Raw genomic sequence first — 19,114 nt, forward strand, 5'->3', positions numbered from 1 at the left:
CTTTCTGCAGGGCACGTACGTGATAAAACGTCTCCGCTGACCCAAACAGCCCATCCAGTCACGCTCTATTCTGTGACTCGAGGTCACAATACTCATCTCTTACAAGAGCCAGCGAGTGACAAAGTGTTCAAGTTCTGAATCTTTTCTGCTGCCAGACAGAAACTCTTCTCAGAAAATCCACCACCACCTCTGTTTCCCCTCCGACTACAAGGTCAAGCAGCATCCCTGACTGTCTTCACTGGTTTGATGTGGTCCTCTTTGGTACAGCTGCTCCTTCAACATATCAAAGTATTCCTGAGGTTGAAGGGAATAAATTACTTTGTTCATCTTCTCACAACACGCCGCAGCATCGGTATTCAAAGTGAGAGGCAGAAAAGCGAGCTGTTGTAGGGCCAACCTGCACGCAAAAGAACAGACAGCCGAGCAGAGCGGACGCACCGTTCATCCAGATGAGCTTTGAGCACACACGCTCACACTTAATGGCGCCCTACTTTGCACTGCATACATTCAATGAGCAGCTGACTGGGAGAAACAGGAAGTCCCTGCTTTAAGCAACACTAGATTTGCCACAGTTGCATTTGTCATGTTATTCTGATTAGTGTAATAATTACAGCTGTAAGCAGCTTGGCTGTGGTGAAAGCATCTTCTGCTGTTTATGCTGGGAGTTTACTCTCCCTCCTGCCAGGCCACATCCCATTTTCAGCCATATTTAAGCAGGATTATCCACTGCAGGAGCCTCTGCTGCCTTCTCTCTTTATTTCACTCCTGCAACCTCACCAAATTCCTCCACACTCAGCCCGACTCTGCCTAACACATTTGTGAGATTATAATAAAAAAAATCAGCTTCCTCTGCTGCTCACCTCGTTCTCCTGTGCGGGGTAGTGAAAATTACACATGCAGCCTCAGACAAGAGGCGTTTCAACACTTTTTCAGTCTGTCGTCACTAACGTGTGAAAATAAAGCCGCATTTTCAAAAACTGCAAACTGCGAATCCCTCGTCTGGGCGTCAGGCCAGATAACAGGAGATGAGCGCTCAGGAGCACACTCAGGAGTCCCGCCATTTGCTCTCACTGTAACTTTGACTTTCCCCCGAACGCCGATCCATCAATGACACTGGCGCTGTGCGCGAGGGCGGGTGTGTCAGAAAGGGAAATATAGCATCTCACACGTGTTATGTGATGAGATGCTGTGATTAATTCTCACGGTTAATACTGTGTCAAACCTCTGTGATATTGGAGCAAAAACTACTGGTTGAGTAATAAATACACTGATTTATTAACCATCCATCCGTCTTCACGTATCAAACTCAGGACAAAGAGCTGATGCTGTTTGTGTTTCGTTCTTTTTAAAGGGTTGAATCAGAGTAAGCCCACTGCTGCTGTGCTAGGCTGTCAGACGTTCACTTTACAATTACAGCGGTTACATAAATAAAATTATATCTTTGTTTACTCGGAGTTTTTTCAGGGAAACTCAAAAGCGCAGTCATGATTTGTACAAAAGCATACAAAAGACAATTACAACTGTTTGCGGCATTACTAACTATTCCTGTTTGTTCTTTTAAATTCAGATACAGCGTTGTGGAGCCCATGGCACCCAGCGAAGGTGTACATCCTGGACAGGGTGACACAATATCACGACTTCATTTTTAACCTCCTAGGACCTGGCGTCCACATATGTGGACATAAAAGTTTGGGTTGTCTAGACCAAAATACTAAATTTTGCTCTACAAGAGCCTGATATCCACTAACGAGGACATTATGGTGCCACTGTTCTATTCAAATTTAAAGTGAATGTCCTCATATGAGGATCTGATTCTTCTCAGAAACAAAAATCAGGTTAAAAAAATTCAGTTTTTTCCTTCATCGGGTCCCAATCAGCCCAAATAGCAAAGATAAAATTAGAAATGCATGTTATGAAAGAGTTCAGGTCTAGTTGCTAATCTGTAATAATAAACTGAAGATGAAACTATAAGCCAAGGAGGTGCCTGTAACCGGCTGGAAGGTGTCATGTTCTTTCTCCCCTCCGCTTATTTCACACCGTGTGAGATTCCTTTTCTCGTTTCCTCTCCTCACATCGTAGTTCCTCCCGGGGAGCGGGAGGTGAGCAGAGGAGTCCCATTCAACAAACATCGCCTTGCTTCAAGAATTCCGATAGTGCAGTCGATCATCTCGACTTCTGTGACCTTTGGAAACTAAAGCCATGTCTTCTTCTGGGAAGAGTCCCACAGCTGGGAAGAGTCCCACAGCTCTGGAAAACCTCCTGTGTTGTACCAGTGCCAAAGACTTCACGCCCCAAGGACCTCAACAGCTACAGGCCGGTGGCTCTGACATCCCACCTGATGAAGACCCTGGAGCGGTTGGTCCTGGCTCAGCTTCGGCGCCTAATAAGCTCATCACTGGACCCACTTCAGTTTGCCTACCAGCCTGGCATTGGCGCGGATGATGCCGTCATTCACCTCCTACATCGTTCCCTCGCTCACCTGGAGACCGCTGGAAGCACTGTGAGAATCATGTTCTTTGATTTCTCCAGTGCCTTCAACACTATTCTTCCCTCGGTTCTAAAGGACAAGCTGGAGAACTCTGGAGTGGACCATCACCTCACTACCTGGATCCTGGACTACCTCACCGACCGACCACAGTATGTGAGGACTCAGCGCTGTGTGTCGGACAGGGTCGTCTGCAGTACGGGGGCCCCACAGGGAACGGTTCTGGCTCCGTTCCTCTTCACCATCTACACTGCAGACTTCTCCCACAATTCCACCCAGTGCTTCCTGCAGAAGTTCTCTGATGACTCTGCAATAGTCGGCCTCATCACTGATGGGGACGACAAGGAGTACAGAGGACTGACTCAAGACTTTGTGGACTGGTGCCAGCTGAACTACCTCCAGATCAACGCCAGTAAAACCAAGGAGCTGGTGGTAGACTTCCGCAGGAACAAGCATTCTCCCCTGCAACCACTGAACATCCAAGGTATGGACATTGAGGCTGTGGACAGCTACAGGTACCTTGGTGTTCATCTGAACAACAGACTGGACTGGACTCATAACTCAGACGCCCTCTACAGGAAAGGGCAGAGCAGGTTGTACCTGCTGCGGAGACTCAGGTCGTTTGGAGTGGAGGGCCCACTCCTGAAGACCTTCTATGACTCTGTGGTGGCTTCTGCTATCTTTTATGGTGTGGTCTGCTGGGGCAGCAGCATCTCTGCTGGGGACAGGAAGAGACTGAACAGGCTGATCCGAAGGGCCAGCTCTGTTCTAGGATGCCCTCTGGACCCAGTGGAGGTGGTGAGTGACAGGAGAACGGCGGCTAAGCTGTCATCCCTGTTGGACAACATCTCCCACCCCATGCAGCAGACTGTGACAGCACTGAGCAGCTCCTTCAGTGGGAGACTGCGGCACCCACGGTGTGGGACGGAGAGATTTCGCAGGTCTTTCCTCCCCACTGCTGTCAGACTCCACAACAAAGACTTTAACTGAACAAACACACACATCCATACATATGCAATAACACTAAGTGCAATAATCCTTTCTGTCATCGTTGTATTTTACTCAGTTGTATATAGTATTTGTATTTGTATTCTATTTTTATCTTATTGTATATTTATTTTATTTTATTCTACTGTATATAGTATTTTATTTTATTCTATTCTGTACAGCTGTGTACTGTATTTATTCTTATTGTATTCTAATTTTTGCCTCATAACTTTTGCACTGTCCACTTCCTGCTGTGACAAAACAAATTTCCCACGTGTGGGACTAATAAAGGTTATCTTATCTTATCTTATCTTACCTTACCGTGGTTTATATACTCAAACTGTGCTGCGTTTGTGTTAGATTTTATGGGTGAAGAACAGAAGAGAAAATCACACACACAACAGCGTTGTTGTTGCTCTCTCCTGTTCCTCCTGGAATCAAACTCTGCTCTCCTGAAGGGGTGGAGAAGCACCGCCATCCTGAGGTTTCACGTCAGGATCAGCAGGACAAAGACCAGAGACGGAGGCGCGTGGAGCTGTGTGTGGTGTTCAAGTGGATGTCTGCTCTTGTAAGATTTTATATTGGGAAATAAATCTGCATCTTTTTTCATGTATTTTTATTTATTATAGTCACTCCCAGTTCCCTACTTCCTGCATCCTGCACACTTCAGGTCCTGCACCCTGAGATTACAGCCATCATTAATCAGTTTAAGCAGGTAAACTGTGCGATGATGAATGAATGAGGGCCAAGATGAACAGCTGTTACTCCTCCATCATTCATTTTGATGCTCCATCCTCTTTTCTACTTCCATCGACTCCCTTTGTGTCTCCACTGTTGCTGTCACAGTAGACGTTGGGTCACATTGAGATGGTCTCCCTACATTTCTGGCAGGCTCCTCTTTGGTTGGAAGAACATTAAAAAGACAAACGTTGAAGCTTCAGCTCGACTTTGATTGTCTGCACCTGAGCTGGAGGACAAATCGTTATTAAAAGAAATCCAAACATTTGTTCTGATCATTGTGCAGAGAGCACTAACACTTCAGTTCAAAGTCTCTGACTGTGTTGGGATTAAGTTTGAAGACATTAGCAAACGATCACATCAGTTTCGTGTCCAATGGGATAAACCAGCAGCAAAATGAGCCTCTGCGCATCCTTACTGAAGCAGTCAGGGGTCCAATCAGTTCTCTTTGCTGTCCCGTCATTATTTATGAAAGCCACAAACTGTTTATAATAAATCTGCTAAATGTTCCAAAAAGAGTGTACAAACACGTGTTTCTAATTTCTGTCTAAACTCAAAAGCTTTCTTGGATGTCGAGGATGGACAAGAGGAGCGCTTCAGGCTCAGCCATTTACATAATGCAGTCGATTAAAAACAGGCCTTTTCAAACACACATGGTTGGAAGATTACTCAATGTCCCAGAAAGCACAGCACAGAAGCAGGAATATAATAATAATAATAATAATAATAATGGATACTTTATTGATCCCCATGGGGAAATTACTTGTTTTTCTCTGCATTTGACCCATTCACTCAGTGAAGCAGTGGGCAGCCCACTAAGCAGGCGCCCGGGGAGCAGTGTGTAGGGACGGTACCTTGCTCAGGGGTACCTCAGGGTAGCCGTTAAGTGGATTCGAACCGCCGACCTTCCGATCATGGGGCGACCACTTTACCTACTGAGCTATCCCTGCCCCCTAAAGGTTATTGTCAGAAGTGGGATTCGAACCCGCGCCTCCAGGGGAGACTGCGACCTGAACGCAGCGCCTTAGACCGCGAAAACCTGGATACAACAGAAGCCTTTTATCCTGACGTGTGTGAACACAGGAGACTTCACATCACAGGAGGAGTGTGGTAACTGTGTAGCAGACATAATTACAATTAACACAATGAGTCCCATTTACTCCAGTTTGTAAGACTCGTCTACTCAAAGAAATTCCCTACAGGGTGGCAAACTCAAGGTGAAACTCACACATTTTCAGATTCAGTGTGACTCAAGTTTGCTTATCTGTGAATAAATGTTCTTAAACCACAGAAACGAGACATTGTTCTTTCAAACGTTGCTTCATTACAACCATATTACTGAGTTTTATTCAGCATTAAAAGTAATCCACGCGTGGTAACAGTGCACAGAGTCACTGCCAACAGTTAATTCAGCGTGCCTTCCATTTCAGTGACAACCATCTGTTTTGTTTTTCCCTTGTAACACATTTGTTTGTCATTACCCAGCAAAAAAATCCTGTTTCCAGCACACATGCAGGCAAACGTTCAAACTGCTTTTAGATTACATGTAACATGGTTCATGTGGAAACAAGAAAAGACTGTTACTATTTTATTTTTTTGTAAGATCAAAATTAACATTTCACTCTGAGATCCTCCATAAGCTGCAGACGTGTCCACTTTGTCCTGAACTGAAAGGAGCTGCAGGCTGTTTGCCTCGAAACGTGCACGAGGATACAGACTCATAAGAACCAGACGAGCTGATTGGCTGAACTTAGAACTGTTATTGTCAATGCACAATGAAATTAGGTAAAAAGCTGTAAGATGAGTATTTAAAGAGTTTAGTAATAAAGTAACGAGAATGAAAACAATCCACATTAAAAGTGACTAATAGATGCAGAAAAATCATAAATTTTATTGGGGAAAAAAAACAGCTGCTGCATTCACATGGATACTGTTCTTCACCTTTCATTCCTCCTCACCGTTGTGCATATCAACACTTCCTGTTTCAAATTAAAAGCCCATGGCGTTTAACTGAAGAGAAAGCGTTCATTTCGATTGCACCTGTGATTAAAACAGAAGTCTGATTTCTGGGTGAGCCTGGCCTCTTGTCTTAAAGTCGCCCCTGTGTACCGCTGCAGTCCAGATTATAGAATATGAAAGAGGAGCCATTTGCTTAAATTGTACTGCTTTTTAAAAAAATACACATCTCCTAGAAGTAAACATGATCAGTGGGATGCTTTTGAGATCCAAATCTCTTCCACAGATCCCACTGTTGATCCACTCGAGGTCTGTAAAGAAACACTGTTGTGGATGCTTATTAGCACCTTTCCAAGCGTAATCCTGCATCTTATATTTGCTGTCTTTGGCATCTCATATCACAGGAATTTGTTTGATAGGAAAACAGGAATTTCTCGTGGCTGTTTTACTTGAAGGAGTGTCTGCAGAATCCCGTTTCCACAAGCAGCGATGTTAGACGGAGAAATTTAGCAAAAATGTTGAGAATTATTTTTTTAGATTCTTGCTCCACAAACGGAGGATAATCTTTCGCTGCAGGCAAAGCTGCAACAGGCACGATTCCCACAGTCGAGGTGACCTCATCGATTTATGAGGATACGGCCTAAAGTATGTGGACACGTTTTAACATTGGTCTCAGTTTGTGTTTGTGCCTTGAAATGAAATCAAAGTCAGCTCCAGTTAGCGAGGAAGAGCCTGACCCCAATCCCACCCAAACGTTAGCGAGCTGGCGCCTCAAAAAATGCCTGAAAAATGCGCTCAATTTAAAAATGTCCAGACAAAGTGGAACTTCTATTACAACTGTTCACACTGATGTGACTGGAAGCTCCAGTGGAACATCAAAACTGCCCTTGCAGCAAGACTTTTTCCAACTATAAAAGTGCTTTTACCGCACTAGAAAATAATTACAGCAACAATAATTTCATGCATCGTCTTTATAATTTCTAGGTGAGAGCAAAAATACGCTGTTCGTGTCTGAAGAGCTACATGAAATGTGCATGTTCAGTGTGTGATATCAATAAATGCACAAGAGTTGAGGAAACTTTCCTGCTTTACAACAATAAAGAGGAGGCTGTGTTTCCTCCACCCAGTTGTGCTGTAGGAGTGAAGGCGGCCGTTTTCATCCCTGTGCATCAAAGGCTGCTGCTGTCAGACACAGCCAAGCTCGCAGAGATATCTGAGGAGTCCTTTTGCATCAGTGCCTAGAAGCACGGTTTGTGCACTGGGAGGGAGGAGGGCTGGTAGTGGAGCAGCTCGTGAGCTTCTCAGGCAGGTCACTGCGGTTTGAGTTGGGAGGAGGCTTTTTCTTTTATTCACATTTTACTTTCACTTGCTGGAAAAGATTGTGTGGGGGATGAAATATGTCCAATCATAACATTAACTGAAGCTTAATAATACCCAGTGTTTTTAAATCTGACACGAAGGGCTGGTCTTTATATGCATCCCTTTGTCAAAGGTTTGGACCAAAGCATGGCGACGATGTGGTGTGTTAAGGCGGCTACGCTTAAACACTCTCAGTAAATTTCTTCTTCACTCACCTTTTTAACTCACGATGTGTTTATACACCTCTCTGCATTTAATCGTTAGTTATTCTTAATCTCAGCTCTCTACCACAGCATGTATTTTGTCCTGTCTCCCTCCCCTCAACCAATCACAGCAGATGGCCCCGCCCCTCCCTGAGCCTGGTTCTGCCGGAGGTTTCTTCCTGTTAAAAGGGAGTTTTTCCTTCCCACTGTACATATATATATATATTTTCCTGGTATGTGATGTGGAATCGAGTGATTTTAGGGGTGAGGGAGGGAGTCTGAGAAAAGCAGAACTGCTGCCACAGTTTTAAGGTGAACGGCATGTTTTCCTTAAAGCACACTTTCAGGTACGTGCTCTGTTGTTTGCCGTGTCAGCGTTACCAAATCAGCAGTGGAGTGCAAACATGAACTGAACCGTGTCAAAAAGGCAGTGTGCCTGATACAGGCACAACACTTGTGTAACGGTATTCAACGCACCATTGCTTCTGTTAGTGAGGTGATGCAGCTGGGCTGGAAAGCAGTGCAGGAGGAAGTGGCTGACATGGAGCCACAAACAAAAACAAACAAACAAAGAGGAAAAAAACAAACAAAGAGAAAAAAAACTGACTGACTAATCATCACAAAGCAAGTCCCACTGAGCTCGCTTTGACTTTCTGTACACAAGTGCTGTGAATTAAAGAAAAACTGGTCTTTACAGCCCGACTCTCACACCTCAGCAGGAAATAAAGGTGCTGAAAGAACCAGCACCTAACCACACACACTGTGAGGAGGACTGCGACCAACACAAACCATAGCTTCACCTTTCACTCTTTGTACCTGTGCAGCCCATTTACAGTGGGCGCTGATTTATTTGAAGTTGCCTGCAGGAAATCCAGCACCTTGGCTCCTGGTGCAAGTTCACACAAAACAACTTTTCAACATCACGTAAAATACAAAGCTAACAAATAAATAAATAAATGGCTGCAGGCCATCAGCATCCAGCACGGCGAACAGACGGCTACCTCGCCTTCTGCAACATCAGAACTAAAAAGTAACAAAAGTCGAAATTTTAACCTTTGAGACGTGAATGTTTCTAAGATGATGCGCATGGATCCAGTGAGAATCCTGTGCTTTTAAAGACAAATACATTAAAACCTACAAGATAACACGCCTGAAAGCTGCGAGTTAACCTCCCGCTGAGCAGGATGTGCCTTGGAAAGCATCGTCACAGCAGCAACAGAAAGAACAACCTACACATCCGCCATCATCATCAACAGTCCTCGGGTTACAGGACATGACACAGACTAGATGGCTTCAAAGTAAGAAATCCAATCAACACCAAAATATCCCGTGATGGGAACCCAGCCAAGAACAACACAGCTCTGCGTACAGTGCAAATAATCTCCTACAGCAGCGGTCCCCAACCCCCGGGCCTCGGACCGGTCCGTGAGTCGTTTGGTACCGGGCCGCGAGAGTTGAGGCTCAGCTGTGAAATGTCTGGTTTTCAGCGTTATTTTGTTATCGTTTTTATCTCTGTTTTCCTGGGTCTTTTCACGTGTTATGAATAAATCTTCTTTTTTTCGGTACCAGTACTACTTTTATTTTGTTGTATTTATCCGCGACACCTTAAAGGCCGGTCCATGAAAATAACGTCGGGCATAAACCGGTCCGTGGTGCAAATAAGGTTGGAGACCGCTGGTCTACGGCACCTCCGAGGCTCAGCGTTAACCCTTTACTGTCATCTGATATTTCTCATTCCTGTGATGTGTGTGAGACAAAGCAGCGCACAAGTGCTTCACTTAAACGGCTCCTGGAGCCGGCAAACTCTTACATCACAAAGTGCTGGTTTGGTTGATCATATTGACTGAGATAAATAAAGTATATCTAGTAGCTCACTGTCAGCTGAATATTTTTTTGCAGGTGTTAAAGCACCAACAGTTAGGTTGAGATGTATTCCTGCCATAGAATGGGTCTAATATTACCGACATGCTATTATACAGTCCCCATCAAACGTTTCAGACTATCCATTCAGTTTAAGTGTTGTTTTTAATAAACTGCATGCTCAAAAAATGCTTCGTTTCTCTCCCATGTCTTCTTGTTGCCTGTTGAAGCTCTACTAGAAACCTTGTTACGATCCAACCATGCAAAATATATATAGTATACAGTCCCCATCAAAAGTTTACGACGACTTTAGCAGCTGTTTAAGTGAAACATATCATAGCTGTTGAATTTGTTTTGTTGTTTTTTGTAACAAAGTAGCCGATTGATCGTGTTGATGATTTCATTATCGGTGCTTCACACCAGTTTGACGTCAGGACTCGGACGCTGTGACGGGATCAGAATCACCATCTTTCATCATGTCTGCGCGTTTCTACAATGAAGCGACCAGATGAGGCCTCGCCACGCCACCTCCCTCGTGCCTTCCTGTCTGTTAGGAAGAATTTCATAATAAACAAGATGCAGCACGTGTAAATAATGGTGCCAGGGCTCAGCTAAGCGATGGGGTACTGTGGCCTTTAAATTACTATAAATGTACTAAAGAAGCATGTTTACTGTGGAGCAGCAGCAGATCTCTTTCGCATGTAGCCACTGCATGAAGTGATCAGTAAGTTCAGCCTGTGCTGATCAGCCTGTGCTCGCGTCCACTCGCTGTTTTCCAAACGTCTTCCTCCCAGTTGAATTCCCGCTGTCTCTACGGGTCTGACAAAGAGCTTTCACCCACTGCTCTCAATTTAGATTTAAATGAGCATCTGGAATATTTATTTAATCCATTTATATTTAGTAGTTCTGGTATCCCACATGCTCAATATTTTATAAATATCATAAATAAGTAATGTGAAATATGTAAATGGGGGAAATTGGTATAAATGCAGCAACGTGTTTAAATGAAACTAGTGAAATTAATTTAATTTGTACTGCTTGAATTTATTTTATTGCATTATGTGGATATTTTTAATATTTTTAACACTTCACAGAGACCAGAGAAAATTCAGCACCTCAAATAGTTGATTTAGTAGTGCTGTGATCACAGTTATGCTTTGTTTCGCATTAATGTGGATCAGCGATGTGGTTTGTAGTGTTTGTGTGGAGGAGCTCGCCGCCATCATCGGCCGGCGTTCAAATGTTCATTAAATTCTCTCAGTCTGCGGCGATCGAGGCACAAGATCAGCTTTTCGTAGTTACACTTTCTGCAGATTTATTCCATTTTAACTTAAAATGATCACCGATTTTGCTACACAATTTTATTCATCTAACTCTTTAATGAGCCGCTCAGTTTAAGTACTGCCGTCTTTACATGAGGTGATGAAATAACACACTTTCTTCACATAAAGTCAGTTTTTCAGGATTTACATAGTAAATCATTGAAAACATTAAATGACTGTTAGAGTTTTGCAGGACGTTTGTTTCATATTTCTGGACCTGTTCTCTCAGCACAGCTCACAGCTGTCACAGATGTTTTCCTTTGTCCTTCTTTTCTTTGATTTGTTAGAAATTAATTCCTTAAATGAGACAAATCAGATAATGGGATCATGCCTCTGTCCTCTGCCACTAAAGAATGAGACCACCTGATGAACAGACCTCTGATAACGTCTCTCAGCTTTCTTACTGAGAGCGCTGGTGCTTATCAGCACAATCAGTCTCTCGTGTTTTCTTAAAGAACATCTGTTATCTGTTTCAAAGCAGGCAAAGAGCCAAGACAGAGCTTTATCCCACAGTACCAACTCTCTCAGCTGATGCTAAACTAACTCGAGCCCCGTTTGGATGGGATTAGCATTACTGAGGGAGGTGAGGATGAAATTTACTCTGCTTCTTGGTAATCTACCCTGTGACTACACACGACGTGATAACCATCGGAAAATTAGTTGACAGTCAAAAACTCTCCATTGAATTATCTCACAGTCAAGCTCACAGATGTCTATGAAACAGATTTTATTATATATACACATATTAAATGAATTAATGGGGTTTTGTGTTTTAGATCCGCACTCGTCCATCCATCCATGATCCAAGCTGTCACAGCCTGTTAATCACTAACGACAACATTCGAACTCCACCTAATTTTACAGTCATGGATGAATAATTTTAGTTTTTTATTTACCTCATTATTATTTTTTGTGCATTTTTTACTTTCTATTACTGAATTACATCAGAAATAATAGTTATGGCCTCCGCACCAGAGGCCATAACTATTGCTCAAACTTCCAGGTGAATAAATATCCCTACATGGCAGCTTGCTAGCGCGGGGAAATGGAAACAAAATTGTAGTTGAGGAACTTTAAATTGAGCAACTATTTGCCTGCAACATACTCCGCTCTTTCTTCAGGGTGGCTTTTATCATCAGTTTTTAGTATGCAGGGGCATGAAGGCAGAGAAAATGAATTTTAGAGCAGCAATCAGGACAAATGCATCCACTGGCACACCGACGTGTGGAGAAAAGGCAAAAGAAATGCAACACTAAGCACGTCTGTCACAATTCAGATCTCATAATGTAAGCACAAACTGACGCGGGCTCACGAACACAGTGTGTGCATGACTTAAACACAGTATCTCAGCTCTGTTTACCCACAGCCAGAGGGAGAGGACTCTGCTCCCCCCGAGTCAGTCATCACCCTGCTCCATACTTTTAAGCCCTTTTTAAAAATTGCAGGTGAAGCGATTCTATGTTTTAATATAGACTTTGTTGTTCCTAAACACACGGTGAGTCAGTGGTTTCATCACCCTTCCTGAGCACGGTTCTCCTTCACAGTCCAAGTGATGCATTACATTTTCCAACAGTGGCAACAATGACATTTATTCGGTATAAATAGAGGGTAAAATTTGCATTTACAGCTCCCTGTTGCAGTTTGGAGCATTAATAACAACAGTTAGAGCAACAACAGTCAGAGTAGCAGTAAAAGCAGCAGCAGCACAGGGAACGAAATCTAATTACCGTAATTGTCGGGCTATGAGCCGCTACTTTTTGCACGAGCTTTGAACCCTGCGGCTTTTAGTCAGGTGCGGCTTTTCTCTGGATTGTCCATGATTTTTGTCATATCGTAAGACGATTTGTTTTGTTTGTTCCGCTGTTGTACGGCACTACGTCGCCTGGCGGAAGGGCATGTGATCAGACACACAGTATCGGGGTTCAAGAGTGGTATGTTGGTCACGTGTCCATCCGCCAGGCAACATAGTGCCGTACAAGTAGCGCGAAAAACAAACTTCAAAGTAGTGCTACGCGTTCAGCGGGAGGCGTGGATGACGAGCGGCGATAAACTTGCGAAAAGCAAGTTATGCCCAACTCCACCGGTGGAATCTGACAGCGTGGAAAAGTGCGGAAACATCCACGATCACCAACGGATTTCGAAGGGCTGGACTGCTGCATGATGGAGAGGAGGACACCGCCACGGCCCTTCAGAGGGTGTTCGACTCCGACACTGACAACGAGGATTTCTTTGGTTTTGAAAGTGATAACGAAGGAGAGAAGCGGAGAGTGGATGACGAAGCCATCCTGAGCCTGTTCGTTTCCGACACTGGAGAAGAGGACTTTGGTGGTTTTAGTGCGCAGGAAGATGGTGGTGAATGACTGACTTTTCTTCTTGTTAAAGCCGTGTCACTTCATATACCTAAAAAGTTATGCAAATATGTACCCGTAACTTGTTTTTCAAAATATTAATGACAGGGGTGTGTCTCCAAACAGCCATCTCTTTCCTGACAATTCGCTTTGTGCATATTCTCTTACATATGATAAGTCAACATTGAAACACCTGCGGCTTTTAGTCAGGTGCGGCTAATGTATGTACAAAACAGGATTTTCCCCTGATTTTAGCTTGTGCGGCTAATATTCAGGTGCGCTCTGTAGTCCGGGAAATACGGTAACTGCTTTCACTGATAACTACGAATAAATGCTGAAATGTTAACAAGTGACCTAAACTCCTGTTGCCAACATTTACATTTTTCATCAATATCAACATTCATTTTTTTATGTTTTTTTTGTGTGTGTCATTTTCATATCTCTAAAAAGTTGCTGCTGTTGTATTTGTGTGAGGCACACGATGAAGTCTGGACTCTTCACAGATGTAAATGTCAGTTTTTGCTTTTTAGACTATTTGGGCTGGACACAAGTAGTTAACAAAAAGATTTAATTATACGGAGAAGCTTCACAGCAAACCCTCCGCAGTGACCTCACAGGAGTGTCACACCATTAGTTGATGAGTAAGAGAATACAGCAGGAACCGTGGTCGTGCCTCCTACCTTGTAGCTGGTAATCCACAGAGATGTCCAAGGGAGTCTGCAGCAGAGCTGACCTGCGGTAAACCACGTGGACCCTGCCCTGGTCCTCCAGCTCCTGAGTGCCTTTCTCCAGCGGCTCGATGAAGTACTCATCCGATTCGGTGCGAATCATCCCAGCCTGCAACAGGTTAGCAGGTCAGTGACTGTGTAGAACGTGTGCATTAGCATGTTTCATTACTGCGAGCGAGCGTGGATAGACCCAGAAACCTCATTGCTCTGATAGCATTCGTTTTATTAAGAGACAATTAAAATCTTCATGCCCCACAAAATCCCCCATCATGTATTAATAATGTAGAAACTTTGTGACAGTGTTTTCATGTAATTGTAAATTAATGCCTCAGTCTTTAAAATCCAACTAGAACATCTGCTGAACGCCAAATGCCCCCAATTTGTTTCCTCTCCCACGTATAGACACAGAAAGACGACACCAGAATGTCCTACTGAACAATATTAAAATTAGAAAAATGCATAAAATATAGGATACAATACAAAGCAAAGGCAGACGCACTAATGTAATATTTAGTAATTTATTCAAGAGAGAATCTGGGCCTCTCATTAACTGCTTGGCATGTGCAGGACTCTTTTTCTTTGCCATTATTAGATATTGTTGTGACTCTTTCTTCAGCTTTCTGTTTGCAATTATCACCTTGTTACCCAACAAAGGCTGGTGGTGGTCCTGCAGCGCGCTGCATCGTTAGTAACACATTGGCACAAAATTGCTTTGTGATGGCTACCTGCCAACCTCAGATTTCCTGCAATAAGAAGCCAGTCATGTCTGTAGTTTATGGCGGATATGAGGGGTCACGCTGTCCGGCTAACGCAATAATGCCCAAACAGACCGAATGTGCAACCCATCAAGACCAAATGATGGTCTGAAAAAGGTGTTACACGCTGACACAATAAGGTCAATGCTAAACAACCTTAAACCACTTTACAGCTGTTTCCTTAAAATGATGCTTTCTGGAATGCAAAATTATTCATCTAGATTATAAGATGAAAAAAACAAGGTCCCAGATTCTGGCTTCACAATCCTTAAAAATAAAAAAAGAAAGGCTTGAAATGTTTCATGTTACCTGTAACAAATAGAAAACACATCACAGTTTTATCCTTTGAATTAAAATGCAAAGCAGCAACTTTTCCAGGCAGCAGTAACGTATCTTTGGCACCATGTTTCCATGTGTCACGCGCCCTCCCTGACAAGCACACATGTGCAGTGGAGAAAGCAGAGAGAGCAGCAGCAACAACACAATATGACATTAGTTTGTTAAGAGCACGAAGCGAGCAGCTGGGGTGGAGGTGGGCTGCAAACTGGCTTACAGGGGTGCAGCAAATGTGAGTAGGCTAACTAATGCTACGCTCGGTTTGCTATGCTCCAAAACTACAGTCAGCCATATGAGAGTGTGTGACATTTTAAGTGAGCGCACACATGCTGTACACACAGTATGCAGACACACTGTGTTAGCGCTCAGTCGATCGGTCCTGCTGCGCTGAAACTCCTGGCAGGACTAAACTCCCTCTGGCCTCTTCACCAACAGTCTGGTGGACTGTGTGCTAATGTTGTTAGCGACCAACCCTCACTCTCAACTCATTTCCCATTTGCTGAGACCCCAATCGGCTGGCACTCTACGTCCTCCTTTACACAAACGACTGGATGGATCCCAAATTAAATTCTTAGTTAAATTTAAATGCAGCATCGATACTGTGTGACTGCGTAAGCGTCCCAGCTGAAAGTCTAAACCAATAAACTGAATATTCGTATCTGAAGTGCTGCAAGTGAAATGAAATGAAAACGTCTGGCAGTCACATGACGTCTGGGGGAGAAGCTCAGCGCTGTTTAATGCAAGTTTACTTCTGGCAACAGAATAAGATTCATATGATTACATACAATAAACCAGGTTATGATGCAGAAACGTGTCACGTATGAACCGGCTCATTTAATTGGCCATCTGTGATTATAAGAGCAAAAATACTGAAATACGATAAACGTGCGAGTGTGTTGGTTTTACTGCGTGACAGAGCTCAGACGGGAAAAAAACCTCCTTAGTTATCTTTAGAGAAACGGCGAGGTGGAGGTTAAACTCACTCATCGTGCCGTATAAACCGACTCTTTGCCTGATTCGGGGCCATTTGGCGTCACAGTGTTAAAACGCTGCAGCTTATACGGAAAACACGGTCCGTGTTTCAAAAGATGACGAGGGTTTTTATGACATCTCCCATAGAAATGTGGTGTCTGGACATTTCTGCAAGGACAAATCTAAAGTTTGCACAGATGTATAAACACTCAAACAAGAGAAGAAGAAAGAGCGAGCCAAAAACAAACGACAGTGTGCGCAGGTTACCGAGGAAACTCTGTTCACCATTTCTGACTTCACTTGTCTAATCGGACACTAACAAATAAGATAAATTACCGCTCGTTGAGTAGCAGACACAGACGTGCAGAAAGGATTTTTAAAACTGCATCAGTGTTTATGTGATCCCAACAAAGCAAAACTATCACACGCAGAAGATAAACGCTCTTCACAGTCAAGTGAACTCTAGAGGACAGCTGCAAATGGAAAGAAGAAGAAAAATCCAGCGATTCCTGACGCGTCATCAAAGAGAGTAAGTAACACGGTGGAGCCTGTAAGATAAAACCTCTTACATCAGACGAATGTTACAGACGTGCTCCACTGCCGTCTGTTTGAAAAGTTTACGTTTTTCTGCTCACTTGAACACGCTTTCTCCTCAGCTTATTTATCGCGCACCTGCAGGCGCCTGCTTGCAAACACAGATTCTAAATATTCTGTAGGTCAGTGTGCATTATCAGGCCGGAGTGCGGTTGGCCTGCTCTTCACCAAATCCTCACAGCAACTGGCATCCTGTGACCAAGTCAGCACATTCTCCGCCATGATTTATTCCTGACAGAACCGAGAACCACCTCGTCATCTTTATTTACTCTGCGCTCATCCACCACTCTGAATCCTCAGCTCGAAGCCAAAGAGGCTGCAATCTTGACAGTAACTGAGCCCGCAGGCATATCTTGAACTAAAGTGAGATTCATGCACCGTAGCTCTTTCTTATTTACCAACGGCAGGTGAAAGCCGAGGATGAAAGATGGCCGAACATCTCAGAATGTACGGGGCTCGGATACCGAGAGCCCTTTCCATCTGTGAGGTTCTTTAAGGGTCTCCGACAGGTCACGCTCCTCTATTTAAGCTCAGCCGAGCAGAGGCTGAGCTTAAATAGAATCTCTGCTCTCATAATAAATTGAGGTGCCTTTTAAAGGTGAAGCTGGAGGATCGTGCTAACAAACTGACTGACAGATAATTTGATAAAAGCTGTTTTTCTATCAAGAGAAGCCATTCAAGTCTGACCACTTATGAAGTATTTCAGCAGCTGAAAATGCCACCTTCTTATTCAGACACCGCAGAGCAAACAATACAAACCGAAATCACAGAGGGGCGTGTGTAATTAGACGGGTGCTGACATTTGAATCGTTTTAATTTTTGATTAAAGCTGCGCTTAAGAACAACACTCCACAGCGGAGCGTTCGAAGGATCTCAAAGAAACTAAAGCTTGAAAGAAAACAACAGTGACCGTGTGAGCTTTTACTTAACAACAGCTTTTTTTGATAAACTAGTTTCCATCTCAACTCTGTCCTGTTGTCTCCATCGCTTCTAAACCTATTTATCTAAGAACAGGCAGAAGTGAAGCAGAGAGAAGAGAGCGGCTCGTTGAATCCTACCACGCTTTAATGTAAACACTCAGAAACAGATATCTACCAGAAACACGCTCACTGCATCTTGAAGCTACAATCCTGCCTCGACACAGTGAGTAACGTGTTTTAGCGATCCACGCCGACCACAGGAAGTGCCCAGCTCTCTGGTTTGAATTGAGGAATAAGCAGTTGGATATATATGCTGCTGTCCTGAGATTAAATTGACATCTATCCCTGAAAAGCAGAGAAATTGCAGAAAAACGCACCTCTTTTCATGCTTTTTCATCCAAACACTGAAAACAGAACAGTTCTGAAATGAATTTAAGCTTTGTGCAAATTTCTATCTTCTTTCTGGCAAGGATGAGCTCGGAGAAGCGGTGATGCATTCAGGAAAGGTAAATTAGAAATCATAGCACGCTGAATGTGTCTCGAACAAATCTGTCCTTCCATTTTCTTCTGCTTATTCAATTCAAGGTAGCTGGAAGCGGGGGTGGTGGGGGTGGTGGGAGGTGGTGGGGGGAGGTTGGCAGAGCCTTGCAGGGCTGCTGTAACAAATACTTTTAAACTAAACTCCATTACAGTGATGCCATCTCCTCTAACACTGCTGCACAGCCAGCCGAGCCGTCTAATGAGTCTTATATACAAAACACAGGTCACAGGGGAACGAGACAGAAGAGCGGGGCGTTTTTAGGCTTATGGGCATTAAATGCATGTTGAGGCAGATATTATTAGAAGGAAATTAAATTCTAGTTTGAGTCCATTACTGCCTGGTTTGCATAACTACCCAGGGCTGGACTGCCGACGCACTTTTTGGCCGATGGGCCATCCTGAAGGGTCAGACGTCTTAACGTGACGGAGCCTCTGCCTACCTTCGCTGAGCGATCACAGTGGGACGTCTAGACCAAAAACACCAGGGCTGATGTTTGTCCCAGTCCAGCCCTGGGTGTGTTTTCTCACATTAAAAAAAACACTGCAAGCTTCCAGTGCTGCCCCTCGGCCTCCTGGTTGACACACCGATGGTATCAGTTTGAAATCCTACATCGCCTTGTTCTCAGGTTCACATTCACATGATGAAAATATAATCTGGGATTCAAACTCATCAGATCTGTAGTAGTTCCACCTGCAGCATCAATCTGAAGCTCCTGGATCGTCTATTTCCAGAGTTATCACATTCATAAACTTAGGCTCCATGCCACCCACCCATCTTCTTGCCCGGCGGGGTGACTACTGTACCCCATCAGCCTCTTACAGCTGGGGGGCAAAAGCACATATTGTGTGCCACCTGCCAGCTTGTTGTCATGTTGTCATTGAACCACAGCATTCGCTTTAAGCTCAACGTGGCCTTAAGAGACACGCAGACCTTTCTGAACAAAAGGCACAGAGAGCAGTGTCTCATATGTACGGGTGTGTTTTTTAAAGACATAGGTGGCTGTACGTGAA

The 19,114-nt window shown here is 43.9% G+C and overlaps 1 protein-coding gene across 2 annotated transcripts in view; it reads right to left on the reverse strand.

The window, feature by feature from the left end:
• adamts3 (ADAM metallopeptidase with thrombospondin type 1 motif, 3) overlaps positions 1–19,114 on the reverse strand; it is a 140,725-nt gene that overhangs the window by 94,861 nt on the left and 26,750 nt on the right. For both annotated transcript variants that reach the window (XM_085476450.1, XM_085476451.1), the window contains exon 4: positions 13,939–14,095. In XM_085476450.1, coding sequence (XP_085332576.1) covers positions 13,939–14,095 — 157 coding nt within the window. The remainder of the gene's footprint in view (positions 1–13,938; positions 14,096–19,114) is intronic.

The sequence above is a fragment of the Copadichromis virginalis genome, linkage group LG12, assembly GCF_057382275.1.
Source record: "Copadichromis virginalis isolate Kocher_CV1m ecotype Utaka linkage group LG12, C_Virginalis_male_GT1.1, whole genome shotgun sequence".
In the NCBI taxonomy this organism is placed as follows: domain Eukaryota; kingdom Metazoa; phylum Chordata; class Actinopteri; order Cichliformes; family Cichlidae; genus Copadichromis; species Copadichromis virginalis.